At 44.4% G+C, this 27,999-nt stretch overlaps 1 protein-coding gene across 2 annotated transcripts; it reads left to right on the forward strand.

Annotated features, from left to right (window-relative positions):
• The first annotated feature begins 1,432 nt into the window (after window positions 1–1,432).
• LOC121540741 (tyrosine-protein kinase BTK-like) lies at window positions 1,433–27,999 on the forward strand. Of its 2 annotated transcripts, none has more exons than XM_041849813.1 (19): window positions 1,433–1,564; window positions 7,535–7,589; window positions 8,035–8,201; window positions 8,511–8,615; window positions 9,567–9,648; window positions 9,852–9,980; window positions 10,416–10,474; window positions 10,598–10,785; window positions 22,000–22,062; window positions 22,469–22,523; window positions 22,852–22,928; window positions 25,206–25,333; window positions 25,619–25,693; window positions 25,989–26,160; window positions 26,275–26,494; window positions 26,697–26,761; window positions 26,927–27,045; window positions 27,266–27,423; window positions 27,665–27,999. In XM_041849813.1, the coding sequence occupies exons 3-19, from the start codon at window positions 8,061–8,063 to the stop codon at window positions 27,725–27,727; spliced, it is 1,899 nt and encodes a 632-aa protein (XP_041705747.1). In that variant the 5' UTR covers window positions 1,433–1,564; window positions 7,535–7,589; window positions 8,035–8,060; the 3' UTR covers window positions 27,728–27,999. The 2 variants fall into 2 exon arrangements, with proteins under 2 accessions (XP_041705747.1, XP_041705740.1); XM_041849806.1 differs by lacking the exon at window positions 1,433–1,564 and adding an exon at window positions 6,024–6,111.

Raw genomic sequence — 27,999 nt, forward strand, 5'->3', positions numbered from 1 at the left:
GCTCTCCAAGGATGTCAGGAACAAGATTGTAGACCTACACAAGGCTGGAATGGGCTACAAGACCATCGCCAAGCAGCTTGGTGAGAAGGTGACAACAGTTGGTGCGATTATTGGCAAATGGAAGAAACACAAAATAACTGTAAATCTCCCTCGGCCTGGGGCTCCAAGCAAGATCTCACCTCGTGGAGTTGCAATGATCATGAGAACGGTGAGGAATCAGCCCAGAACTACACGGGAGGATCTTGTCAATGATCTCAAGGCAGCTGGGACCATAGTCACCAAGAAAACAATTGGTAACACACTACGCCGTGAAGGACTGAAATCCTGCAGCACCCGCAAGGTCCCCCTGCTCAAGAAAGCACATATACAGGGCCGTCTGAAGTTTGCCAATGAACATCTGAATGATTCAGAGGAGAACTGAGTGAAAGTGTTGTGGTCAGATGAGACCAAAATCGAGCTCTTTGGCATCAACTCAACTCGCCGTGTTTGGAGGAGGAGGAATGCTGCCTATGACCCCAAGAACACCATCCCCACCGTCAAACATGGAGGTGGAAACATTATGCTTTGGGGGTGTTTTTTTGCTAAGTGGACAGGACAACTTCACCGCATCAAAGGGACAATGGACGGGGCCATGTACCATCAAATCTTGGGTGAGAACCTCCTTCCCTCAGCCAGGGCATTGAAAATGGGTTGTGGATGGGTATTCCAGCATGACAATGACCCAAAACACACGGCCAAGGCAACAAAGGAGTGGCTCAAGAAGAAACACATTAAGGTCCTGGAATGGCCTAGCCAGTCTCCAGACCTTAATCCCATAGAAAATCTGTGGAGGGAGCTGGGTTCGAGTTGCCAAACGTCAGCCTCGAAACCTTAATGACTTGGAGAAGATCTGCAAAGAGGAGTGGAACAAAATCCCTCCTGAGATGTGTGCAAACCTGGTGGCCAACTACAAGAAACGACTGACCTCTGTGATTGCCAACCAGGGTTTTGCCACCAAGTACTAAGTCATGTTTTGCAGAGGGGTCAAATACTTATTTCCCTCATTAAAATGCAAATCAATTTATAACATTTTTGGGCAAACAGTAGTGGGCAAACATACAAAATCAGCAGGGGATCAAATACTTTTTTGCAGAGGGGTCAAATACTTATTTCCCTCACTGTACATTCCATATTCGTCACTAGGCCTATACTCAAGCTGTTTTCCTTCTAATCATTGGTCCATAAAGGCCTCAAGGTAGTCAAGTTTGAACACAGACTAATGCTACTGTATATAACTAATTCCTTAGCCTACGTTATGGATACTGGCGTGTTAATGGTTAGTTGGCCCTCTCTGACCTCACACACTCTGCTCCAGAGAGCTAGTATAAAAATGAGCAGGAAGCAAAAGGGGAACTGTGTGAAGTCAATTCCTCTGAAAGGGTGGTGTGCAGTCGCCTGCTGCTACACACTGGCAGTACATGGAATAAGAGCAGCCATAGCAGAGGTCTTTGTCCATGTCAATCCTCCACATCACAGTCTGCAGACAGTGGTCCGTCTATAGGCCTTGCTGAGTGTCAGAGTCAAGGTAAGTGCTGATGTATTTGCTAGCTAAATGGTAGAGATCCATCTATTGAGGAAAGACGAAAGCTCTATAGGTTACATGCAGGCTATGTATTACTGTATGCATTATATTGAAAAATAGGCTTCTATTGAGTATGCAGGTCCTCATTCCCTGAGAGAGAACCAGGTGATCAATGTAGAAGAGAGTTTGCTCTGAAAGACTTACCTGGGTAAATAAAGGTTTAAATAGATATATTAAAAGGATAGTCAGAAGGTTGACATTATCACTACATGATATCTAGGAATGCATTAGGAGTAATCAATTTGGTCTGTTTCTGTGAGGTTTCAACCAGATAGGGGACTATGTAAAGCATGAATGACAGTAAGCTCCACTACATTGGGAGGACATTGGGAGCTCCAACATTGAAACAAGCTTGACGTTTCTGGACTTTCGCTATAACATCCAAAGCAGCAACACTGTTAAATCAAATTGCTTGTTCATAAAAAATGTTCTCTTACTGATGGAAAATGTCAAAACAGACTACAGCCTATCATTCATGTATCATTCCTAAGCATCTCTAGTTAGATGTTCATTCATTGTCCAGGCTTATCTTGGACGTATTGTATGTTGAAGGGTGGAAGATGCCCACATGCATATCACAAAATATGTCTTCTTTACGATTGTTTTATTATTTTTTTACAGACATTGCCCCCAATGCAATATGTACAATACAGTGGCTTGCGAAAGTTTTCACCCCCCCTTGGCATTTTTCCTATTTTGTTGCCTTACAACCTGGAATTAAAATTCATTTTTGGGGGGTTTGTATCATTTGATTTACACAACATGCCTACCACTTTGAAGATGCAAAATATTTGTTATTGTGAAACAAACAAGAAATAAGACAAAAAAACAGAACTTGAGCGTGCCTAACTATTCACCCCCCCAAAGTCAATACTTTGTAGAGCCACCTTTTGAAGCAATTACAGCTGCAAGTCTCTTGGGGTATGTCTCTACAAACTTGGCACATCTAGCCACTGGGATTTTTGCCCATTCTTCAAGGCAAAACTGCTCCAGCTCCTTCAATGGGTTCCGCTGGTGTACAGCAATCTTTAAGTCATACCACATATTCTCTATTGGATTGAGGTCTGGGCTTTGACTAGGCCATTCCAATACATTTAAATGTTTCCCCTTAAACCACTCAAGTGATGCTTTAGCAGTATGCTTAGGGTCATTGTCCTGCTGGAAGGTGAACCTCCGTCCCAGTCTCAAATCTCTGGAAGTCTGAAACAGGTTTCCCTCATGAATTTCCCTGTATTTAGCACCATCCATCATTCCTTCAATTCTGACCAGTTTCCCAGTCCCTGCCGATTAAAAACATCCCCACAGCATGAAGCTGCCACCACCATGCTTCACTGTGGGGATGGCATTCTCGTTGTGATGAGAATTTGTAAGTTGCTCTGGATAAGAGCGTCTGCTAAATGACGTAAATGTAAATTTGCTGGGTTTGCGCCAGACATAGCGTTTTCCTTGATGGCCAAAAAGCTAAATTTTAGTCTCATCTGACCAGAGTATCTTCTTCCATATGTTTGGGGAGTCTCCCACGCTTTTCAGCTCCTTCAGGGTTATCTTTGGTCTCTTTGTTGCCTCTCTGATTAATGCCCTCATTGCCTGGGCCATGAGTTTTGGTGGGCGGCCCTCTCTTGGCAGGTTTGTTGTGGTGCCATATTCTTTCCATTTTTTTATAATGTATTTAATGGTGCTCCGTGGGATGTTCAAAGTTTCTGATATCTTTTTATAACCCAACCCTGATCTGTACTTCTCCACAACTTTGTCCCTGACCTGTTTGGAGAGTTCCTTGGTCTTCATGGTGCCGCCTGCTTGTTGGTGCCCCTTGCTTAGTGGTGTTGCAGACTCTGGGGCCTTTCAGAACAGGTGTATATATACTGAGATCATGTGACACTTAGATTGCACACAGGTGGACTTTATTTAACTAATTATGTGACTTCTGAAGGTAATTGGTTGCACCAGATCTTATTTAGGGGCTTCATAGCAAAGGGGCTGAATACATATGCACGCACCCCTTTTCCGTTATTTATTTTCTAGAATTTTTTGAAAGAAGTTATTTTAAAAATTTCACTTCACCAATTTGGACTTTTTGTGTATGTCCATTACATGAAATCCAAATAAAAATCAATTGAAATTACAGGTTGTAATGCAACAAAATAGGAAAAATGCCAAGGGGGATGAATACTTTTGTAAGGCACTGTATTTAGCCAATTAATTAGTTGCAATGCACATTGGATCGCAGTGGAATGATTGGAAATAGAAAACAAACACTATCATGTTCATCCTTAAACTTCATTGTTACTTGTCCACTGTCCATGCTCTTGCGTCCATTTGACTATTACATTTCACAGTGGAGAGTTTTGCAGCTGGATATTAAACATTAATTACTTAATATTAATTTGATAACATACACAGTGTATAAAACATTAGGAACACCTGATCTTTCCATGACATAGACTGACCAGGTGAATCCAGGTGAACGCTATGATCCCTTATTGATGTCACTTGTTAAATCCACTTCAAATCAGTGCAGATGAAGGGGAGGAGACAGGTTAAAGAAGGATTTTTAAGCCTTAAGACAATTGAGACATGGATTGTGTATGTGTGCCATTCAGAGGGTGAATGGGCAAGACAAAATATTTAAGTGCCTTTGAACTTGAAATGGTAGTAGGTGCCAGGTGCACCAGTTTGTGTGTGTCGAGAACTGCAACGTTGCTGGGTTTTTTACACTGAACAGTTTCCTGTGTGTGTCAAGAATAGTCCACCACGCAAAGAACATCCAGCCAACTTGACACAACTGTGGGAAGCATTGGAGTCCACATGGGTCAGCATCCCTGTGGAACGCTTTTGACACCTTGTAGAGTCCATGCCCCAACGAATTGAGGCTCAATATTAGGAAGGTGTTCTTAATGTTATGTACACTTAGTGTATGTTGGTGTGTGCAACTTCAGCAATATCCCTGAAACATTGATACAAAGAAATTGCAAGCCGAAAGCTCCCTTTGCTTCTACAAAGTCCAGACACCCCGCTATGCAGTACCTCTTCTTGACCCATTTCCTTTAGTAGCAGAAAGCTTTCTAGTATGTGACATTAAGGGAGAAAGTAGGGTTTGTAAAGCCAAGATCTGTTTGTGTGTTTTGACCTGCTTGTATTATTTGAGGAAGCCTTCTGCCTAAACATCTTCACATGGAGAGTTTCCTTTTGTGGTCAGACATACTCTGAGTGTGTGTGTGTGTGGGGGGGGGGTGTCACCACAAAAGTAACCTCTCCATATAAAGACACACACACACTTATCAGACAGGAAATGTTCAGAGAGCATTTGTTGCAAGGTTCCTGTTATCAACAAACCAACAATTTCATTGGAAGAGAGTGTGTCATTGATAAGAAGACTAAGTACTTCATAAAATGATAGTGAACCCATGTATGTTATTGTGCACAAAGTCTGTATTCCTCCTCCCCATTGGTTGGTAGATTTTAAGAGACACATCCGCAGTGTCATTGATTGGATGCTGTGTCCCTGGCATTTTGTTTATCCCACATTGATGGCCAGAATTGGCACAAGGCTTGTATCAAACAAATAAATACTTTGATGGTATGTTTAAATTTTTACATTTTAGACATTTAGCAGACGCTCTTATCCAGAGCGACTTACAGTTAGTGAGTGCATACATTTTCATACTGGTCCCCCGTGGGAAACGAACCCACAACCCTGGCGTTGCAAGTGCCACGCTCTACCAACTGAGCTACAGGGGACACCTATAGGGCAGGAACAGACTATGTGTTAGTAGTATTATGACAGGGTCAAGAGAGGAAGAGGGGATGTAACAGTAACTAGTTGAACCACTGTGGCGCCACTGATCCTTTCCAACATAGTCTATTTTCTTTAGCATTGTAATGCAATACTGTTGCAACTTCCCTATAAATTCTACTGTGTCAGCCCAAGTGACTCAAGCCCTTTAGAAAACACTAGCACTTGTGTGGCTGACAGGCTAAACACGACTGTTGTGATACAAGATTGTGTGATTGATAGGACAGCTACAGCCACTAAAGAGACAAATTGCTACTTGCTCTATCTAGCAGCTTTAGGTCAGTGTTTTACCCATGCTTATATCTGCATGTAAACAACCTACATTTGAAATATTGTGTGGACTGTACAGTATAAGAGCTTGCAGCAGAGATAAGGGGTTTGATTATGTGTGTCAAAGAGGATAATTTGTAACATTACACAGAATGATAATACTGTTGTTGACATACTGCACAGTATCAAAATCAGCTAGCTAGAGTGAAAACAAGATGCCACTCATGGCTAGTCGTGTATGTCTACTATCTAGAGCTGTGAAAAGAGAGGGTGTATCAGCAGCAGATGCAACCAGGAAGTGAGAAGGAGGGTGTTTAAAATAGTCTGAGCTGAGTTAACTTGTATCATGGAGACAGCAGGCAGAGGGAACATAACGATTCAGCTCCTTTGAATATATCTATGGTACGAGGGGCCCTAAGGAACATGGGTGAGTTGGAGTTGATGAGAAAACGCTCTGTCATTACATGTCTGTGACATTGAAGTATTCCTTTTTTGAGTGCTGTGTTCATTTTAGGACACTGCCTATGTTAGAAGAGAACTAGAAGGTTGTATTGATGATGCAGGCAGGGAACTATATATGCTTGCTTGGACTTTGAAATAATTCCTCATTGGGGTTAAGTCATTTGGGGTTAAGTCAGTTATTTGAAAGAAAAAAAATGATGTTGTTGATTCTGTGGCCTGTATGAAAGGGAAGGTCAAATAGATATCAAATACTATTGAATACTTAAGGTATGCTTGATTTAGTTTGCCAACGTTTGCAGTGTATCCAATGGAATAGTCCCGAAAGTGCAAACCCAAGATACCAGTAAATCTAGAGTACCTCAAATACAAAGTATTTGACATATGTATGAATCACCACACCAGTGTCCATAGTGGAGCCACTATACTGATCCCTAGATAATTAACAAATGTCTGTCTCTCTCTATTTGTCAAACTTTCTCACCTTCCATCTGATGCTGGAATGAATCAATAGAGGCCTTGTTTTGTGTGGAAGGTTCACAGCTACAATGGTGTGGTTGGCCAACCCAGCAAGGTGCAATGAGCCTGTCTTTTGGTAGATACAAAGAAGAGCATCGGATTCTTTTTTGTCTCTGTGTCTTATGTTTTCTACAATAGGGACCTATTTCTCCCCATATTTCATGAGTTCAACAAAGTATTGTCATTTCAATAGAACTACATTACCAAAAATAGAGTTTGTGGACATTTATCAAATTAAAGGGATAGTGTATGCCAGCATGCCAACAGAAATCCACATTATTTTGCACTAAGAAATATTAACGCTAAACTGTAAGTCAATGAACCCAAGTCCTTAGTGAACTTTCCCTTTAACAATATCAGAGATGAGAGCATAAGCATTGGCAACGATTGTAGGTGGGGAAAGGTTGCCTTCATGTCATGCCTTCATCGTATGGGGGAAAGAGAAGGTCAATGTGTTATGGAACATACAGATGTAGGATCTTAATTTGATCATACTGTTGCAGGATAACTTTCCTGCAATGCAGGACATTTAAAACTTGTAGTGTATTTGAGGTTTAAAAGTCTTCTGAAGTTTGTAATTTCCCCTTTGAAATTTCAGACTTGATTTTCCCTTATGAAAAATATATCAACTCCAACAAAAAATTCCATTAATTATAATCCACATAATAATTCACATTTCCTGTTGCTGCAGTATTATTTTCCTGCTGTAGCAAACTGGATCAAATTAAGATCCTACATCTGTAGAGAAGCAGGAAGATGTGGGTAAAGGAAACAGTGGCAGGAGCGCTCATGCAAACCAGGGGTTAATATATATATACACTGATATCTGCTCCGGATCGCATCTGTTACTATCTGTTTCTATCTGCTTTCAGATCTATGCTGTAGATCTATGCTGTAGTGACACAGCGCAGAGTTCATGAAGAGTGGGTAAGTAGTTAGTAGTATAAGGACCGGTGGGAAGTTGGTCTTATAGGCACCTTATAGTTTTACCTTCCCAAAATCCTAACCTTAACCATGAGGGATGGCAATGTAAAACTGACCTTAGGGCAGTGTCTAGATGGCAACGTTACCCTACTCTGTTAAGCACTGTGGAAATTGGTGATAAACTGAGTTTCAGTAAAATACCTGTACAGTACACCATTAATGAAATGATCTTGTTCATGATTTTTCCAATGGAGAACAGTCAACTACACGTTTCCTCCAGTAGCTACGGTCACTAGCAAGGTTTGCTACAGCACTTGATGTGGTTGAAGCCACTGGTCTCTTTATCCCCCATCAGGCCTTGAATGCATGGGATCAAAATATGACCAAAAAATTAATACATTATTCCATCTCTGACTGTAACTGTTTTGTTGATTTGCCTTTTCTAAAGGTAGGGAGATAACATCAGATCAGACCATGTCAGACAATCTCCTGGAAGAGATCTTTATAAAACGCTCCCAGCAAAAGAAGAAGACCTCCCCTTTAAACTTCAAAGAGAGGTTGTTCATCCTCACACTGGACAAGATTGCCTACTACGACTATGATCTGGACAAAGGGGTATGTACTCTTAGCCTGGATCTGTTTGTGCTGTTGCTGACAATGACCATAGGAGTTGTCATAGGACAATGACCACAGCACAAACAGATCTGGGACCACGTTAATGTACTGTACGTTTTCATTATATACAATGACCATGACCAAACGGTAACTTTAAGATCAGCAGTTTAATACTATAGCAATACTATCAAACTACGCTATGCTCCCACAAATATACTGCAGTACCTGTATTGTTGGTCATCTAAATAGGTCTGGGTCTATTAGTCCTGCTGCTACCCCCACTCACTGTAATCCCTGTCCTCTGTGCAGAAAAAGAAGGGGTTGAAAGGCACCGTGGGCATCGATAAGATCAAGTGTGTGGGGACAGTACAGCCGGAGCCCTGTGCCCCCGCGGAGCGCCTGTACCCGTTCCAGGTGAGCAACTGCTGTCCTAGATCAGTTAACATACTGTAGCTCGGTGTCTCTTACCAATGAGATTAACACAACCACAGATCTCAGACCAGTGGATGTTTTAGTTCACTCTCTCTTCTTCTCGTGTCCTGTTATAATAATTATGTGTGGCAGTAAAAAGAGAATGCACTCCAGTAGAGTGACATCAGATCACCTATAGATACTGTAGGATGTTTAATGAAGCATATGTGGTATGCTCTCTGACACTATTCTCCAGGTATTTACTTTGCTCAGTCTTAGTTGAGGTTCCAGTTATCCCTGGGCTAAAAGCATGCAGGGTGAAAAGCCCATAGAGACTATTCAGGTAGCTTTGATGTGAAAGGGGATATACTGCATCTACCTAAGAGAAACTAATTTACCCAGCAGTGCAGAAATAGTTAAAATGCTGAAAGTCAATCTACCTCAAGAGAGAAAGTCCTTTACCCAGTAGTGCAGAAATGGTTAACATGCTGAAAGTCAATAAGAGGTGAAACAGACTCTCTTGACAGTGGAGACCGAGATGAACTGAGGGTTTCAACAACAGCGCAGGTGTCACCACAGTAGACATGGTGACTAAGCAGCATCTATAAAGACACAGGAAATACCCAATATATTTGCATAACCCTAAATGAGGAGTTTGTGGGATGGGTGGCAGCAAGGTTCAGAAGCACAATAAATAAATGCCTGATACATTAGGTTAGCTCATCTCCAAAGCAGTAACCTGGTCCTAGATGTGTTTGTGCTGTATAATTCCTGTGGTCATTGCTTGCTATATAGCACAAACAGATCTGAGAGCAGATTCAGGAAATAGTATTTTCGTGTTAAAATAGATACTTCTACACTATTGTATTGCTTTCATGTGTACGGCCTGACCATGTACTACCCTTCACCAACTGAAGAAACAGCTGTTTCCCTCTCTCCCCTAATTTACCACAGATTATCTACGATGAGGGCCCACTCTACATATTCGCCAAGAGCGACGAGGTCCGAAAGCAGTGGCTCCACAAGCTGAGGCATGGTCAGTATGCAGCATCATCATACACCTAACACTAAAGTGCCCGACAAAGAATAGACAAAGGGAGCCATGTGAGATACCATAAACATTTCCTTACGGCCCATAATCTACCAGCCCCATTGTTTAGTCAGATCTAGGTGTCTATGCAAATTGCCAGTGTTGATCCAATGTAAATGTCGTCCCACATTCTGTGCCGCCATGTTAAGTGGTGCGCTTCAACAAGGACTTGATACAGAAGTACCACCCGTGCTTCTGGATGGACGGCATGTGGCAGTGCTGCCAGCAGGAAGTAAAACAAGCCATGGGCTGCAGGATGCTGGAGAACAAGAATGGAGGTCAGTAATGTGGTGGGAAAGACGCCCATAAAACTGGCAGTAAAAATAGTATGTTCTCTACCAGCTTATGTAATTAGGAAGTAAATGGGAACATTTTACTGAAAGCTTGCAGGTATAATGCACTATGATGCCGTTATAATGCATCGCAGAACCATATGTTCAGATACATCTCAATATATGGCTCGGATGCATTGTAAGATGTATGATGATGATGTCTTATAATGCATGTATGATGTCTTACAATCATCTCATAATGACCAAGACTAATACCAGCCATTTTGAATCAGTATAAATGTTGATACATATAGAGACATGCTTTTATAACAATTGAAGTGATAACAAGTAACTGAGGAAATTCGTACTATAGGTAACTGCAGAGAAGCATAAACTGTAGTCACAGAGAACAAAACATGAAGCATTCCCTTTCCCTTATAGGGGTTTCAAAGGGGTCTCGGAGGCAATCCAGAAAACCACTTCCACCTACGCCAGAAGAGGTCTGTCTTACATGTTCTCCCCACTCTTACGTTCAGTTACAGTATCTCTACTTCTGATTGATACAGGAAGGATATACAGTATCACCCATCTTCATCAATGTTGTCTCCCATCCCATTTTTCAGGAGAAACCTTTGAGGCCTTTACCTCCGCAGCCTCCCGAGCAGCCTGCGCTCTCCGCAGGCATGACGGTGGTCGCTGAGTACGAGTACACGCCCTCCACGCCCCAGGATCTGGAGCTGAGGAAGGATGAGGAGTACATCATTCTGGAGATGTCTGACTCCAACTGGTGGAGGGCCAGGGACAAATACGGGTGAGAGAGGTAGAGAGGAAATCGAAAAGAAACAGATGGAGGAAGGGTTGTTTAAGAAAGTTGAAGCTCATTTACTGCATTTCTATACAATTTATGCTAATTTTAAAATGCTATTTGGGGAACAGCAAAAATAAGCAAAAATGACCCCAGACATTATCACCTTGGTTGCTGTAGCTTCATTCACCTCAGTCCATCTACAAACACATAGCCACTACACAATAACTCACATGAACTCAGCACCAGGATTAAAAACTATCATTTAATATACGTACAGAGGGATTTGTTATCAGAAAAGGTATTGTATTAATAGTTTTGCTTTACAGAACAATGTTTTTTGCAGTTTTACAGTAAATTCCCTGCAATTCTACAAATTTTTCCTTGACTTATGCCATGTTAATATGATATCTGAGTGAGAGTGACTAACAAAATCAATGGGGGCCCCCTAGAGGTCAGGGTCCCTGGGCACATGCCCGGTGGATAATTCGGCCATGATTACCTCAAGTTTGAATAGCTGGCTAGACTAATTTACCAATATATATTTTTTTAGCTGACATGGGCTAATTGAGTGACTGCTAGTGAGTGACATACACTGAGTATACCAAACATTAGGAAAAACCTTCCTAATATTGAGTTGCACCCCCCTTTTGCCCTCAGAACAGCCTCAATTGGTCGGGGCATGGACTCTACAAGGTGTCGAAAGCGTTCCACAGGGATGCTGGCCCATGTTGACTCCAATGCTTCCCACAGTTGTGTCAAGTTGGCTGGATATCCTTTGGGTGATGGATCATTCTTGACACACACGGGAAACTGTTGAGTGTGAAAAACTCAGCAACGTTGCAGTTCTTGACACAAATCGGTATGCCTGGTACCTACAACCATACCCCGTTCAAAGGCACTTACATATTTTGTCTTGCCCATTCACCCTCTGAATGGCACACATACAGTGCCTTGCAAAAGTATTCATCCCCCTTGGTGTTTTTCCTATTTTGTTGCATTACAACAGGGGTGTCAAACGGAAACGGGTTTAATCTGGCCCGCGAGATTATTTAAAAAACAACAAAAAAAAAACAATTGTAAAGTATAAAAATGCGCTGCAATTTTTCTATTAAATTAACTGCTGTTCCAATTGCGTCCACTGGATGGCGCAATAGCAATTGTGTTAAGCAAGCAAACTGTTTATACCGGGGCAGAGCAAGTAGGTCAAGCACGTGCAGCCAATGAGCTACTTTGTTTTGCCCGCGATATTTATTACGGCTTCTACTTTTAACATTATGTGCTTTGGCACCCTCATTGCCCCAATATGTCTCTGTCAAAAAAGAGAAAAGTGGACGCAGAGTGTTCCAAGAAAAATGGTCATCCTATTTATTCACGGAATTGAATGGGAAAGCTGTATGTTTGGTGTGTTCAGAGCATGTTGCAGTGCTGAAAGAATATAACCTTCGTCGCCACAATGTGAGTCTTCATGCCGACAAATATGACAACTTTCAAGGACAGCGGAGATGAGAGAAGGTGAATGAACTGTTGGCGGGTCTGAAGAAACAGCAGTCTGTGTTTACTCACAGCCGAGACATCAGTGACGCTGCAGTGAAAGCTAGCTACCTCATTGCTAATGAAATCGCAGTGGCTTCAAATCATTTAGTGAGGGTGAATTTGTAAAAACATGCATGATGAAGGCAGCGGAGATTGTGTGCCCTGAAAAGCGGCAGGCTTTTGCAAATATCAGCCTGACAAGAAACACAGTTGCAGACAGGATTTCCGATCTTTCAGTGGATTTGGACAGCCAGTTGAAGCAAAAGTAAAGTCATTTATTGCGTTTTCGGTTGCAATTGATGAAAGCACGGACATTACAGATGTTGCACAACTGGCCATTTTCATCCGCGGAGTTGATGACACATTGACCGTCACCGAGGAGTTCGTGGAGTTGGTGCCGATGACAGATACAACGACAGCAGCTGATATTTTTACCGCACTCGTCGGGCGCGCTGGACAGGGTCGGAGTGGACTGGTCCCGCGCTGTCAGCCTGGCTACAGATGGTGCGCCCTCAATGATCGGGAAAAAAGCAGGCGTTGTGACAAAGTTCAGAGAGAAAGTGCAATCTGCAAATGGAGGATGTGATTTTTTGACTTTTCACTGTATTTTGCACCAGGAGGCTTTGTGTTGCAAGTCATTAAAGATGGATAACGTCATGAAGGTGGTCATCCAAACTGTTAATTTCATCCGATCCAGAAGCCTGAATCACCGTCAGTTTGACAGCCTTCTCAGAGAGAAAGACCACATCTATGGCCTGCCATACCACACTGAGGTAAGATGGTTAAGCCGAGGTGCTGTGCTGAGGCGTTTCTTTGATTTACGAGAAGAAATTGAACAGTTCATGGAAGAAAAGGGCAAACCAGTGTTAGAATTTCATTCCGCAGAATGGATGCAGGACCTTGCATTTATGGTGGATGTTACAGAGCACCTGAATAACTTGAACAAACAGCTGCAAGGGCGCAACAAAGTTGTCACACAGTATTATGACAGCATACGTTCTTTCAAGTTGAAGCTGTCATTGTGGGAGACGCAACTTGCCGGTGGTGATGCAGCTCACTTCCCCTGTCTGAAAAATGTGTGCGCGACCCAACATGTGGCAGACATGAAGCGGTTCAAAGATAAAATAACGGGACTGTTACGGGAGTTTGAGCAACGCTTTCAGATTTATGTTTATATGTTTTTATGTTGATGTGCTATTGTTTTTAATTGATTTTATTTTATTTGTATATTTAACCTATTCTTGACTCTGTGGTTCTTGCACTTGTTTGGGGAACAGGATTTCATTATTTTTATCTACATTTCTGCCTGAGAAATGACACCCTGATATAGTTCTGTGATCTGTGATATACTTCTGTGAATCACTGAGGCATTGTGTGTTTGTGTGTTCTTTGTCCTCAGAACTTTCAAATAACTTGAGGTGTTTTATGATTAATAGTGATGTTGTGCTTTTGGACACTGTCCTCAGGCTCCAGCTTTATGTTTATATGTTTTTATGTTGATGTGCTATTGTTTTTAATTGTTTTTATTTTATTTGTATATTTAACCTATTCTTGACTCTGTGGTTCTTGCACTTGTTTGGGGAACAGGATTTCATTATTTTTATCTACATTTCTGCCTGAGAAATGACACCCTGATATTGTTCTGTGATCTGTGAAACAGTTCTGTTAATCACTGAGGCATTGTGTTTGTGTGTTCTTTTTCTTTAGAATTTTCAAATAAACTTGACGTGTTTTATGATTAGTAGTGATGTTGTGCTTGTACTATTTTGGACACACTGTCCTCAGGCTCCAGCTTTATGTTGTATGTTGATCGTATTAAAACAAAGAAAACAATCTGAAGTTGTTGTTTTTAAGTTATATAGACCATGATTTTTCCGGTCCGGCCCACTTGGGAATAGATTTTCCTCCATGTGGCCCCTGAGCTAAAATGAGTTTGACACCCCTGCATTACAACCTGTAATTTAAATTGATTTTTATTTGGATTTCATGTAATGGACATACACAAAATAGTCAAAATTGGTGAAGTGAAATGAAAAAAATGTGTTGTTTCAAAAAATCAAAAAAATAAATAACGGAAAAGTGATGAGTGCATATGTCAGATTGCGACGTGAATGCGGTAGGCGAAGTCAAACGCAGGACACCGAGCTACTGGAAACAATACTTTACTAACAAAGTAACCAGAATACAAAACAACCTCCAAACAGGGAGGGGAATACCCGCACACTAGCAACTGCCGAAAATGACGAGAACAATCACACACAATGAACGACAGAGGGTTAAATAGGGAATACAATACAACATAATAGGAAACAGGTGTACACAATCAAGACAAAACAAGTCAAACACAGAAACATAGATCGGTGGCAGCTAGTACTCCGGGGACGGCGAACGCCGAAGCCTGCCCGAGCAAGGAGGAGGAGCAGCCTCGGCTGATTCTGTGACAGTGCCCCCCCCACTTGACGCGCGGCTCCAGCCGTGTGCCGACCCCGGCCTCGGGGACGGCCAGGAGGACGCGGAGCAGGGCGAGTCGGATGACTCCGGTGGAAGTCCCTCAACATGGAGGGATCTAGGATGTCCCTCCTGGGGACCCAGCACCGTTCCTTCGGACCGTACCCCTTCCACTCCACGAGATACTGCAGGCCCCCCGTCCGACGCCTCGAATCCAAGATGGAACGGACTGAGTACGCCGGAGCCCCCTCGATGTCCAACGGGGGCGGAGGAGCCTCTCGTACCTCACTCTCCTGGAGTGGACCAGCCACCACCGGCCTGAGGAGAGACACATGGAACGAGGGGTTAATGTGGTAATTAATGGGCAGTTGTAACCTATAGCATACCTCGTTCAATCTCCTCAGGACTTTAAATGGCCCCACAAACCGCCGACCCAGCTTCCGGCAGGGCAGGCGAAGGGGCAGGTTTCGGGTCGAGAGCCAGACCCAATCTCCCGGTGCATACACCGGAGCCTCACTGTGGTGGCGATCGGCGCTCGCCTTTTCCCGCCTGATAGCCCGCTGCAGATGGACATGCGCAGCGTTCCAAGTTTCTTCCGAGCGCCGAAACCACTCGTTCACCGCAGGGGCTTCGGTCTGGCTCTGATGCCAAGGTGCCAGAACCGGCTGATAACCTAGCACACACTGGAAAGGCGTAAGGTTAGTGGACGAATGGCGGAGTGAGTTTTGGGCTATCTCTGCCCAGGGAATATATCCCGACCACTCCTCTTGCCGGTCCTGGCAATACGACCTCAGAAACCTACCCACATCCTGGTTCACTCTCTCCACCTGCCCATTACTCTCGGGGTGAAAACATGAGGTAAGGCTAATCGAGACCCCCAGACGTTCCATAAACGCCCTCCAGACTCTAGAGGTGAACTGGGGACCCCGATCAGACACTATATCCTCAGGCACCCCATAGTGCCGGAAAACGTGTGTAAAAACAGGGCCTCAGCAGTTTGTAGGGCAGTAGGGAGACCTGGCAGGGGAATGAGACGGCAGGCTTTAGAAAACCGATCCACAACGACCAAGATCGTAGTGTTCCCCTGGGAGGGGGGAAGGTCCGTGACAAAATCCACCGATAGGTGAGACCACGGCCGTTGTGGAACGGGTAGGGGTTGTAATTTCCCTCTGGGCAGGTGTCTAGGTGCCTTACACTGGGCGCACACCGAGCAGGAGGAAACATAAACCCTCACGTCCTTCGCTAAAGTTGGCCACCAGTACTTCCCACTAAGGCAGTGCACTGTCCGACCAATACCCGGATGACCAGAGGAGGGTGACGTGTGAGCCCATTATATCAAACGATCGCGAACCTCGAGCGGCACGTACCTCCGACCCTCTGGACACTGTGGAGGAGTAGGATCGGAACGTAATGCCCGCTCGATTTCCGCATCAACCTCCCGCACCACCGGTGCCACCAGACAAGACTCCGGGAGTATGGGAGTGGGCTCAATGGACCTCTCCTCTGTGTCATATAGTCGGGACAGGGCGTCTGCCTTAGCGTTTTGGGACCCTGGTCTATAGGTGAGCTTAAATACAAAGCGGGAGAGATCTCCACACCTTAAGGGGTTGAACCACAGCTAGCAGCTCCCTGTCCCCCACGTCATAATTGCGCTCCGCCGGACTGAGCTTCTTAGAATAGAAAGCACAGGGGCGGAGTTTAGGTGGCGTACCCGAGCGCTGAGACAGCACAGCGCCGATCCCAGTCTCGGAAGCGTCCACCTCCACCTGGAATGCCAAAGAGGGATCCGGATGCGCCAGCACCGGAGCCGAGGTAAACAGGTCCTTCAGACGTTTAAACGCCCTGTCCGCCTCAGCTGACCACTGCAGGCGCACCGGACCCCCCTTTAGCAGAGAGGTAATGGGAGCTGCTACCTGTCCAAAGCCCCGGATAAACCTCCGGTAGTAATTGGCAAAACCCAAGAAGCGCTGCACCTCCTTTACCGTGGTAGGAGTCTGCCAATTACACACGGCAGAAACGCGGTCAATCTCCATCTCTACCCCTGACGCGGACAACCGATGTCCCAGAAAGGAGAAGAACTCCTGGAAGAACAGACATTTCTCCGCCTTCGCATACAGGTCATGCTCCAACAGTCTACCAAGCACTCGACGCACCAGGGACACATGCTCGGCTCGTGTAGCGGAGTATATTAGAATGTCATCAATATACACCACAACACCCTGTCCATGCAAAGTCCCGGATAATCTCGTCCACAAATGATTGGAAGACTGAAGGAGCATTCATTAAACCGTATGGCATGACGAGGTACTCATAGTGACCTGAGGTGGTACTGAATGCTGTCTTCCACTCATCTCCCTCCTTAATGCGCACCAGGTTGTACGCACTCCTGAGATCCAATTTTGTGAAGAATCGCGCCCCGTGTAATGACTCCGTCATACTAGCAATCAGAGGGAGAGGATAGCTGTATTTGATTGTGATCTGATTTAGACCACGGTAATCAATACACGGGCGTAAACCCCCCCATCCTTCTTCTTCACAAAAAATTTACTTGAGGACGCAGGGGAAGTGGACGGCCGTATGTAACCCTGTCTCAGAGATTCGGTGACGTAGGTCTCCATAGCGGCCGTCTCCTCCTGAGACAGAGGATACACGTGACTACGTGGAAGCGCAGCGCCTACTTGGAGGTCTATCGCACAATCCCCCTGTCGATGAGGTGTAATTGAGTCGCCTTCTTCTTACTGAAGGCGAGTGCCAAATCGGCATACTCAGGTGGAATGTGCAAGGTGGGAACTTGGTTCGGGCTTTCCACACCGCCCAGTACACTGATCAGACCATCCCTTGAGAGCTCTCTGCTGCCATGAAATGTTGGGGTCATGAGATGTTAACCAGGGAAGCCCCAACACCATGGGAAACGCAGGAGAGTCAATCAAATACAAACGTAATATCTCCTCATGACCCTCCTGCGTTTTCATCCGGAGAGGCGCCGTGACCTCCCCAATCAATCCTGACCCCAAAGGGCGGCTATCTAGGGCATGAATAGGGAAGGGCACATCAACAGGTACGATAGGAATCCCTAACTTATAGGTGAACTGGCGATCGATAAAATTCCCAGCTGCGCCTGAATCTACTAGCGCCTTATGCTGGGAGTGAAGAGAAACCTCGGGAAACACCACTTTAATACACATATGATCAACAGAGAGCTCTGGGTGAGTTGGGTGCCTACTCACCTGGAATGACTCATCAGTGCGTCGCCCACTGCCTCGATTCCTAGGAGACCCTCCCCAGCACCGACCAGCTGTGTGTCCTCTGCGGCCACAGTTGGTGCAGGGGACGGCCTCCCTCCTGGTCTCCCTCCTGGTCTCCCTAGGACCAGCACCCCCGAGCTCCATAGGGGTCGGCTTGGAAGTGCTGGGGGATGGAATGGACGGCCCCGAATCCGGACATCCGCGGGTAGCCAACAGGGTATCCAGGTGAATCGACATGTCCACCAGTTGATCAAAGCTGAGGTTGGTGTCCCTGCAGGCCAATTCCCGACGCACGTCCTCCCTCAGGCTACATCTATAGTGATCGATGAGGGCCCTCTCATTCCATCCCGTGTTGGCAGCCAGCGTCCGGAAGTCCAGCGCGAACTCCTGCGCGCTCCTCCTCCCCTGTCTAAGGTGGAATAGACGCTCACCCGCCGCTTTACCCTCTGGTGGATGATCGAATACTGCCCGGAAGCGGCGGGTGAACTCCGCATAGCTGACCGTAGCGGCGTCTATCCCACCCCACTCGGCGTTGGCCCACTCCAGCGCCTTGCCGGACAGACAGGAGATGAGGGCGGACACGCTCTCGTATCCCGAGGGCGCCGGGTGAATGGTTACTAGGTAGAGTTCAACCTGGAGTAGGAAACACTGGCACCCGGCCGCTGTGCCATCATAAGCCCTCGGGAGCGAGAGCCGAATCCCACTGGACACCGGAGGTGAAACGATGGGCATCGCCAATGGTGGTGGTATCGTTGGAGGGGGTATAGGTAGACCCCCTCTTTCCCATCACTCAATGGTGTTCACCACCCATTCCATGGCGGTGCCGAGAGCCTGGATCATGGCCGCTTGGTGTTCAACGCGTGCCTCCATAGATCCAGCTGGCACCGCCTCTCCTGCTGACTCCCTGAGAGTGGTGTGTGATTCTGTCAGATTGCGACGTGAATGCGGTAGGCGAAGTCAAACGCAGGACACCGAGCTACTGGAAACAATACTTTACTAACAAAGTAACCAGAATACAAAACAACCTCCAAACAGGGAGGGGAATACCCGCACACTAGCAACTGCCGAAAATGACGAGAACAATCACACACAACACACAATGAACGACAGAGGGTTAAATAGGGAATACAATACAACATAATAGGAAACAGGTGTATACAATCAAGACAAAACAAGTCAAACACAGAAACATAGATCGGTGGCAGCTAGTACTCAGGGGACGACGAACGCCGAAGCCTGCCCGAGCAAGGAGGAGGAGCAGCCTCGGCTGATTCTGTGACAGCATATTTATTCAACCCCTTTGCTATGAAGCCCCTAAATAAGATCTGGTGCAACCAATTACCTTCAGAAGTCACATAATTAGTTAAATAAAGTCCACCTGTGTGCAATCTAAGTGTCACATGATCTGGCACATGATCTCAGTATATATACACCTGTTCTGAAAGGCCCCAGAGTCTGCAACACCAGTAAGCAAGGGGCACCACCAAGCAAGCGGCACCATGAAGACCAAGGAGCTCTCCAAACAGGGACAAAGTTGTGGAGAAGTACAGATCAGGGTTGGGTTATAAAAAAAGATCAGAAACTTTGAACATCCCACGGAGCACCATTAAATCCATAATTTAAAAATGGAAAGAATATGGCACCACAACAAACCTGCCAAGAGAGGGCCGCCCACCAAAACTCACGGACCAGGCAAGGAGGGCATTAATCAGAGAGGCAACAAAGAGACCAAAGATAACCCTGAAGCGGAGCGGAGATTGGAGTATCTGTCCACTTTAAGCCGTACACTCTACAGAGCTGGGCTTTATGGAAGAGTGTTCAGAAAAAAGCCATTGCTTAAAGAAAAAAATAAGCAAACACGTTGTTCGCCAAAACGCATGTGGGAGACTCCCCAAACATATGGAAGAAGGTACTCTGGTCAGATGAGACTAAAATTTAGCTTTATGACCATCAAGGAAAACGCTATGTCTGGCGCAAACCCAACACCTCTCATCACCCCGAGAACACCATCCCCACAGTGAAGCATGGTGGTGGCAGCATCATACTGTGGGGATGTTTTTAATCAGCAGGGACTGGGAAACTGGTCAGAATTGAAGGAATGATGGATGGTGGTAAATACAGGGAAATTCATGAGGGAAACCTGTTTCATACTTTCAGAGATTTCAGACTGGGATGGAGGTTCACCTTCCAGCAGGACAATGACCCTAAGCATACTGCTAAAGCAACACTTGAGTGGTTTAAGGGGAAACATTTAAATGTCTTGGAATGGCCTAGTCAAAGCCCAGACCTCAATCCAATAGAGAATCTGTGGTATGACTTAAAGATTGCTGTACACCAGCGGAACCCATCCAACTTGAAGGAGCTGGAGCAGTTTTGCCTTGAAGAATGGGCAAAAATCCCAGTGGCTAGATGTGCCAAAAAGGTGGCTCTACAAAGTATTGACTTGGGGGGGTGAATAGTTAGGCACGCTCAAGTTCTGTTTTTTTTGGTCTTATTTCTTGTTTGTTTCACAATAACAAATATTTTGCATCTTCAAAGTGATAGGCATGTTGTGTAAATCAAATGATACGGCAGGTAGCTTAGTGGTTAAGAGTGTTGTGCCAGTAACCGAAAGGTCGCAGGTTCTAATCCCCGAGCCGACTAGGTGAAAAATCTGTCTGTGCCCTTGAGCAAGGCACTTAACCCTAATTGCTCCTGTAAGTCGCTCTGGATAAGAGCGTCTGCTAAATGACTAACATGTAATACAAACCCCCCAAAAATCAATTTTAATTCCAAAATAGGAAAAATGCCAAGGGGGGTGAATACTTTCGCAAGCCACTGTACACAATCCATTGTCTCAAGGCTTAAAATTCCTTCTTTAACCTGTCTCCTCCCTTCATCTACACCAGGGTTCTTCAATTCCGGTCCTGGAGGGCCGAAACACCTCTGTTTTTCATCCTCTCCTTCTAATCAGGGGCTAATTCAGACCTGGGACACCAGGTGAGTGCAATTAACTACCAGGTAGAAATAAAAAAAACAGAAGTGTTTCGGCCCTCCAGGACCGGAATTGAAGAACCCTGATCTACACTGATTGAAGTGGATTTAACAAGTGACATCAATAAGGGATCATAGCTTTCACCTAGAAAGAGCAGATGTTCTTAATGTTTTGTACACTCGCCTCCCAGTGGGCAAAAGTTGGTTGCAATCATTATGACAATATTATGTGAAGTTGTTCAGGTTGTACACTGTTTGTAAAGGAACAAGTCTTTTAGCAACCAGTAAAATGTATTTTACATGGTTGTTATCTGGTGATACTGTAGGACATCTCAGCCAGAAAACCAGTTTACAACCAGAATATGATACCATTATGATGTTGAATGCTACCTGCTGGGCTGTGTGTTTGCTGGAAGAACACTTCTAAAACATAACACCATATAGCCCTATCAACAAGAAAGCACAAGAAAAACACGTCAAAAAAGATGACCGACCCTTGGCCCTGTAACAAAACAATGACACGCTTCCAAGAATAGAGATGAGGACTGGTGATATGATCAGTAGATCAAGGTTAAGGTACATTGGTAGCTTAAAGTCACTGGTGCATTCAAACTGTTTGATTGATCTGTGTGTTGTTTTAACAAACAGTAAGAATAACAATCCTATCCCTTTCATACATTACGAGCAACATTTTCATGATGCAAAATAGTGATGATGCGAAACACAGTAAAACTAATTTTAATCTGGCAGTGTGATTTCATTTGATACCTTTCTTCAGAAATGTGATTTTATGCATTGCTGAGATTACTAAACTCAGTTAAATAATCATATTTGTATCATGCATATTGTTGAGGAAATGTGTTAAATTGAATCACACAGCTAGATTATTATTTTGAGTTTTAAGGTATGTTTTGCACAGATGTGAACTGTTTTGCAGCATGAAAACGTCACCCTGTGTCTTTAACATACTAAATGTACATTGACTTATCAGGAGATTGTGTGTGGCCTTCCTTTGCAGCAAGGAGGGATACATTCCCAGTAATTACGTTGTGGAGGCTGGAAATGAACTGGAAAAGTTTGAGTGAGTATGGAATTCTCTTGCTACAAAACATTGACTATTAAACATTGCATTACAATGATAGGATTGCATCTCAAACCCTACACCTCTCCAATCCTGTGGGAACCAAAAATAATGAGGTACCAAGTCACCACACCTTCCGAACACATTAAATCCCTGCAGGGCCGTGTTCAGTGGGGCACGCAACAGAAAACGCTTCAAAACATTTTGCAACTGAATGCGAAAATGTGCATTTCTTATTGGATGAATCAAGGTAGTCCCTTACTGTTTCAATCTGTTTTCTTCCTTTTAGTGCCTAATTAACACAACTCAGCAGAATACTGCCTCATGCTTTAATACTCATTTGCTATGAGGTCATGTCAACCATAGTGGTTTATAACATGCACATTTCACCTTCTCTTTTTCCCAGCTGGTACCGCAAGAGCATGAACCGCAGCCAGGCAGAGAATCTGTTGAAGACAGAGGTAATCTCAATGGGAAAAAAACCATCTGTAACATACAGTATTAGTTGACATACTACTGTTCCTCTCCTTTGCTTACACCAGCAACACAAGTGGATGCACTGCATTTAAAATAATTGAGAATAACACAAAAGTTATTTATATTGTGGTCCTCTGATCTGTGGTCCTTATACTATAGCTATGGGCACCAATTTTCCTTGTGGCATCATCTGTCAAATAGCTTACAATGACAGAATGTTGCTATGGGATACTCACAAAGCAATACAAAGCAATGCTGCCTCTGCGTTGTATGTACCTTTGCTATTGAGGTTATTGTTTTTTCTTTTCCCAGAACAAAGATGGTGGTTTCTTAGTACGAGACTCAAGCAAAGTTGGGAAGTACACAGTTTCTGTGTTCACCAAGGGCGGGTGAGTTCATTGAGGGCAGACAAATGGGGCATGGCTAACTGTGTCTGCATCGCAAATGGCACCCTATTCCCTTTATAGTGCACTACTTTTGACTAGAGCCCAGGGGGTGCCATTTAGGACACATCCTGTGTGTAGGCCTATACACTAGCCAAAACTGTGAATGTGTCCGAAATGGTACACTATTCTCTATGTATTGACTATTTTTGACCATAGGGCTCTGGTCTAAAGTAGTGCACTACATAGGAATTGGATGCATTGTCAAACGCAGACCATAAATGGACAGTCAAAAGAAGAACTGCTCAGCAGTAGATAATGAAAGCGAAAACAGCCGCCTGCAGAGGAAGAGAGATGTAAATGTCTCCATGCAAAACCATGATTATTCTTTCTGCACTACTTTTCAAAGGGCTTGGGCTTCGTCCCAAATGGCAAATGGGCTCTGGTCAAAAGTACCACACTATATATGGCAGGGGTATTCAAATCTTACCGTGCGAGGTCCGGAGTACTGCTGGTTTTCTGTTCTACCTTAAACTGCTGGTGTCCCAGGCAATGTTCCCTCAAAAAATTTTGGCACTGAGCAAATTTCAGGTCTGCTGAGCGCAAACTTGAACGTTGTGAAAATTCTGTGCAACTACCGGCGCGCATTTACTGTGAACACTGAGGCTGTACCCGCTTTAAGTTACAGTTTTAACAGTGGCCAAGTAGACTATTGTGGCTATTTGATCATAATGTAGGCCTATCAGAGTGGCCTACCATCAAAAACCATGGAGAAAAAGGCATCCCTTAACATTTGAACAGGAAATAGCTGTTCTATCATTCAGCCTACAGTAGCAGCAAATGTGTGGTGTTCAATGTAGGTCTACATTCCATGAGACTTTTGAAAAAAACATGCAGGGCTTGACATTAACCTGTTTATCCACTTGTCCTTCAGACAAGGTGATGGAAAATGTTGTGTTGTTTGATGCAAGAAACCACTTTATAAAATAAAATGTATTATTATTCCCATACTATCATTACAGAGAATCAGAACATTATGCTACCCTCTGCCTATTGGCTACATATCTTATTCAAGCCTGTCTCAAAATACTACACTGCCCCTTTAAAGAAAAACACTTTACCTGACTGGCTTTTCAAAGATGGCTAGAAATGCACACATGTTGTGCTCTTGTAGGAAGCAACCACTCCCCCATTGTTGACTAGAAATTAGCTATTACTGGGCTAATAACTCACTAACTAGCAAATAATATGAACAAACGTGCAGCTCTCGCTTTGATCTCAAAACAAGCACATCTACTCTCGATCGCTCACACTGTAAACACAGTCCAGTTCAAAGTGAATGGCACAGATCCATATATGGCAATGGCTATTTGCATATAGGCCTACTGCAGCGCTGATTGGTCATGGCGCACTGGTCTGTGTAGAGTACAGGACTGAGTCGTGCCTGTCAATGCAATAGAATCCTACTCCAATGCACTCTGCCTACAAGAACATCTTATAAACAGTTAGTTTAGCATACGAAGTCTTGCATAGTTCGTTTTGTTTGGGTATGTTACATTGAAAGTGGCTAATATTGCGTTGATTCGATCACAATTCCCACAGTAGAGCGAAACGTTGATAGTGTTAACTAACTGTTAAAACTCTAGAAAGTTGAGTGAAGTTCAATCTTGTGCTTCTCTGTGCGGGTTGATATTTCTTCTGCGTGGCAGTCCGAGGGGAGCTGCGTGCCTGCACGCAGCTTAGAGGGAACATTGGTCCCAGGTCTAAATCAATCCCTGATTTAGAGGGGAATCATTTTTAAAAACCAGTGTAACTGGCTTTGAGGTCCAGATTAGAATTTACAGTTTATAGGGAATAGGGTGCCATATTTGATGCAACCAATGTGTCAGCGAATGGAGCACCTTGTTGTTACTTTCAGATTCACAGCCCATGAAAAGAAACACATCTATTAAAGGGACATTACACTCCAATATCAAAGATCCGGCTATACACCACAATAGAAAAATGAACAAAAGAGATAAGAACTATGTAATTTCTAGATTTGCAGTGCTTATCTTTTACATTCATTTGGGGATGAGGCATATAACTAGATCTACACAACCAAGGGTGTGGGATGTGGATTCATATTGGCATTAGGCCCTTTTGAGGTCTAAAAACATCTGACAAACTTCAATTTTGGAGTGTTGTGTCCCTTTAAATTCCTATCCCTTTAACACAACCCTCACACCAAACATAACTATCCTCCCTCACACCAAACCTAACACTCCTCACTGTTCCCATTAGGGAGACTGCGGGTAACTGCAGACACTACAACATCTGCACCACCCAACAAGGCCAGTTCTACTTGGCAGAGAAGCACAATTTCAGCAGCATCCCAGACCTCATTAATTACCACCAGCACAATGCAGCAGGTACAGATAACCCCAACTAAGGTTGCAAAATTCCAGTAACTTTACTAAAATTCCCAGGTTTTCCAGAAATCCTGGTTGGAGGGTTACAGATTTCCTTCTTATTCCCTCCTGATTCCGGGAATCTTCCAACCGAGATTTCTAGAAAACCAGGACATTTTGGGAAACTAACCGGAAATGTGCAACCCTACCCCAACACACCACTTCATATGCATCTGTGTAACAGTACAGGTTCATCATTATGAAATACAGCACTTAAGATATATTGTCCATCATGTCCCATTCCAGGTATGGTCAGCAGGCTGAAATACATTGTGTCAAGTCATGCAAAAAATGCCCCTTCCACAGCAGGGCTTGGGTATGGTGAGTGTGTTCTTTGAATACATTTCTATTGAGAGAGTATTATGTATATACTGTAGCCTGGTGGTCCGGTCTGTTTGTGTTCTGGCCAACTCCTCTCTGTCTGTGTTGTCAGGCTGAAGATATGTAGCTGTACCACTTGACAACAATTGATTAGTTGGCTGTGGCACATACAAAAGGGACCAGACTAGTGCAGTAACAGAAACCCTTATGGCTGACTTTGAGAAACGTTATCTGTAGCTTGATTGCTAACATGAGTAAACGTTGTGTTCCTTCAATTTGTTGTTTTGTCCTCCAGGGGTATGGGAGATTGACCCACGCCACCTCACCTTCATCAAGGAGCTGGGCAATGGGCAGTTTGGAGTGGTGAAGTACGGGAAGTGGCAGGGCCAGCATGACGTGGCCATCAAGATGATCAAGGAGGGCTCCATGTCTGAAGACGACTTCATAGAGGAGGCCAAAGTCATGATGTAAGCACAGCTCTCTCTATCTCGCAGGGGTGCAGTCAGTGGACTATGGGGTCAATTTTAACCCACATAGGCCTACAACACATGCTTAATCTCGTCTCTTTTCGCTTGAACCAGGAAGCTCCGCCACGAGAACTTGGTTCAGCTGTACGGCGTATGCACCAAACAAAGGCCCATCTACATTGTCACAGAGTTCCTCTCCAACGGCTGCCTACTCAGCTATCTGCGGGAAGGCCTGAAGCAGCACCCATCCCCCATCCAGCTCCTGGAGATGTGTAAGGACGTCACAGAGGGCATGGCCTACCTGGAGGCTAACCAGTACATCCACAGAGACCTGGTAAGATGTTATACTTATAAGTCAAATAGCTTGGGTTTTGCAGTTTGCACTTTTGGGACTATTCCACCGATTGTTCAAACTAAATCAAGCGCAGCTCACGTATTTGAAAGACACAGCAGGTCTGATCCTGATATGGTACTACTACTATCCTACACTAAACAATACTGGGCCCAAATAACAAATACTCTGTTCTGTTTCTCAGGCTGCAAGAAACTGCTTGGTAGATACCAATGGGACCATTAAAGTCACTGACTTTGGACTGTCTAGGTAAACGACTGTGAATGTTGTGCTTGATTCTGGCAGCTTTTACAAAAAAGTACACACTGCAGAAATACCTGACAAATAAATCCAATCTACAGTTGATTCTTACAGCAATATTATGTAATTCAAGCTACTTCCATTATAAGTTGACAACTGTCCCTGTCATTTCAGGTATGTCCTGGATGATGAGTACACCAGCTCTGCAGGCTCCAAGTTCCCCGTGCGCTGGTCTCCTCCTGAGGTCCTGCTCTACTGTAAATTCAGCAGCAAGTCAGACATCTGGGCTTATGGTTCGTAAAGGCCTCCTATCTTAGCCCAGATCCAGGTCCCAGATCTGTTTGAGCTGTCTTGTCAACTCAGTATGGTTGTTGTCACGCCAATGACCATATGAGTTGGCGAGAGCGAACAGATCTGGGAACAGGCCACAGCTATTTAGCCTTTATTCACTCACTATTTATTCCTCTGCTGATCATTTAATACATATTGACAAGGTTACCTTGCTCTCCATAGGGGTCTTAATGTGGGAGATCTACACCTTAGGAAAGCTGCCCTACGAACGGTTAAACAACAATGAGATAGTGGACCAGGTGTCCCGAGGCCATCGCCTCTATCGCCCCCAGTTGGCCAACGACAGAGTCTACACCATCATGACCAGCTGTTGGCTGGATGTACGTACAGTATAAAGTAGCCAGAATAATGCCTGGTCACAGATCTGTATATTCTGTATGCCAAATGTTATGGTCATTGTCAAACCATGTTTGCAAAACAGCACAGTTCAGAGATCAGGCTAGATAAGTGGGGGTCAAAGATAAATGTCAGCAAAATGGACGTCAGCTTGACACCTTCTAATCTAAAACAGTTTTTTGCCTCACCCTCATGTCTTGTCTCTCCTCTTGCGTTGACTGGCAGAAGGCGGACGAGAGACCCACCTTTCAGGAGCTGTCGGTGACTGTTCAGGACTTGCTCCAGTAGATCCAACCACCACATTCTGAGATTGAAACACAGTTCGCAGATTCATCCCTCTGGCAGATACACTTCCTCATGCAGAGCAGACTCGAGGCTTCATTCCCACAGGGCCTCATCCATTCTGTGCATCAGCCATTGAGGAACCTGCTTTAGGAGACGTAGATAAAACTGTTAAAGAAGGTTCAGCCATCCAATGGGAAAGCTGAGAGATGCTTTATGGTTGAACATGGGACTCCCATGACGAACTCCAGTAGTGAAATAAAATATAATTTGACGAA

The sequence above is a fragment of the Coregonus clupeaformis genome, chromosome 3, assembly GCF_020615455.1.
Source record: "Coregonus clupeaformis isolate EN_2021a chromosome 3, ASM2061545v1, whole genome shotgun sequence".
Classification (NCBI taxonomy): domain Eukaryota; kingdom Metazoa; phylum Chordata; class Actinopteri; order Salmoniformes; family Salmonidae; genus Coregonus; species Coregonus clupeaformis.

Coding starts and splice junctions, on each gene's coding strand:
- LOC121540741 (XM_041849813.1), top strand. CDS start 8,061: ATGTCAGACAATCTCCTGGAAGAGATCTTTATAAAACGCTCCCAGCAA. Junction 22,524..22,851: donor AGAATCTGTTGAAGACAGAG/GTAATCTCAATG, acceptor TTCTTTTCCCAG/AACAAAGATGGTGGTTTCTT. Junction 26,495..26,696: donor AGTACATCCACAGAGACCTG/GTAAGATGTTAT, acceptor TCTGTTTCTCAG/GCTGCAAGAAACTGCTTGGT.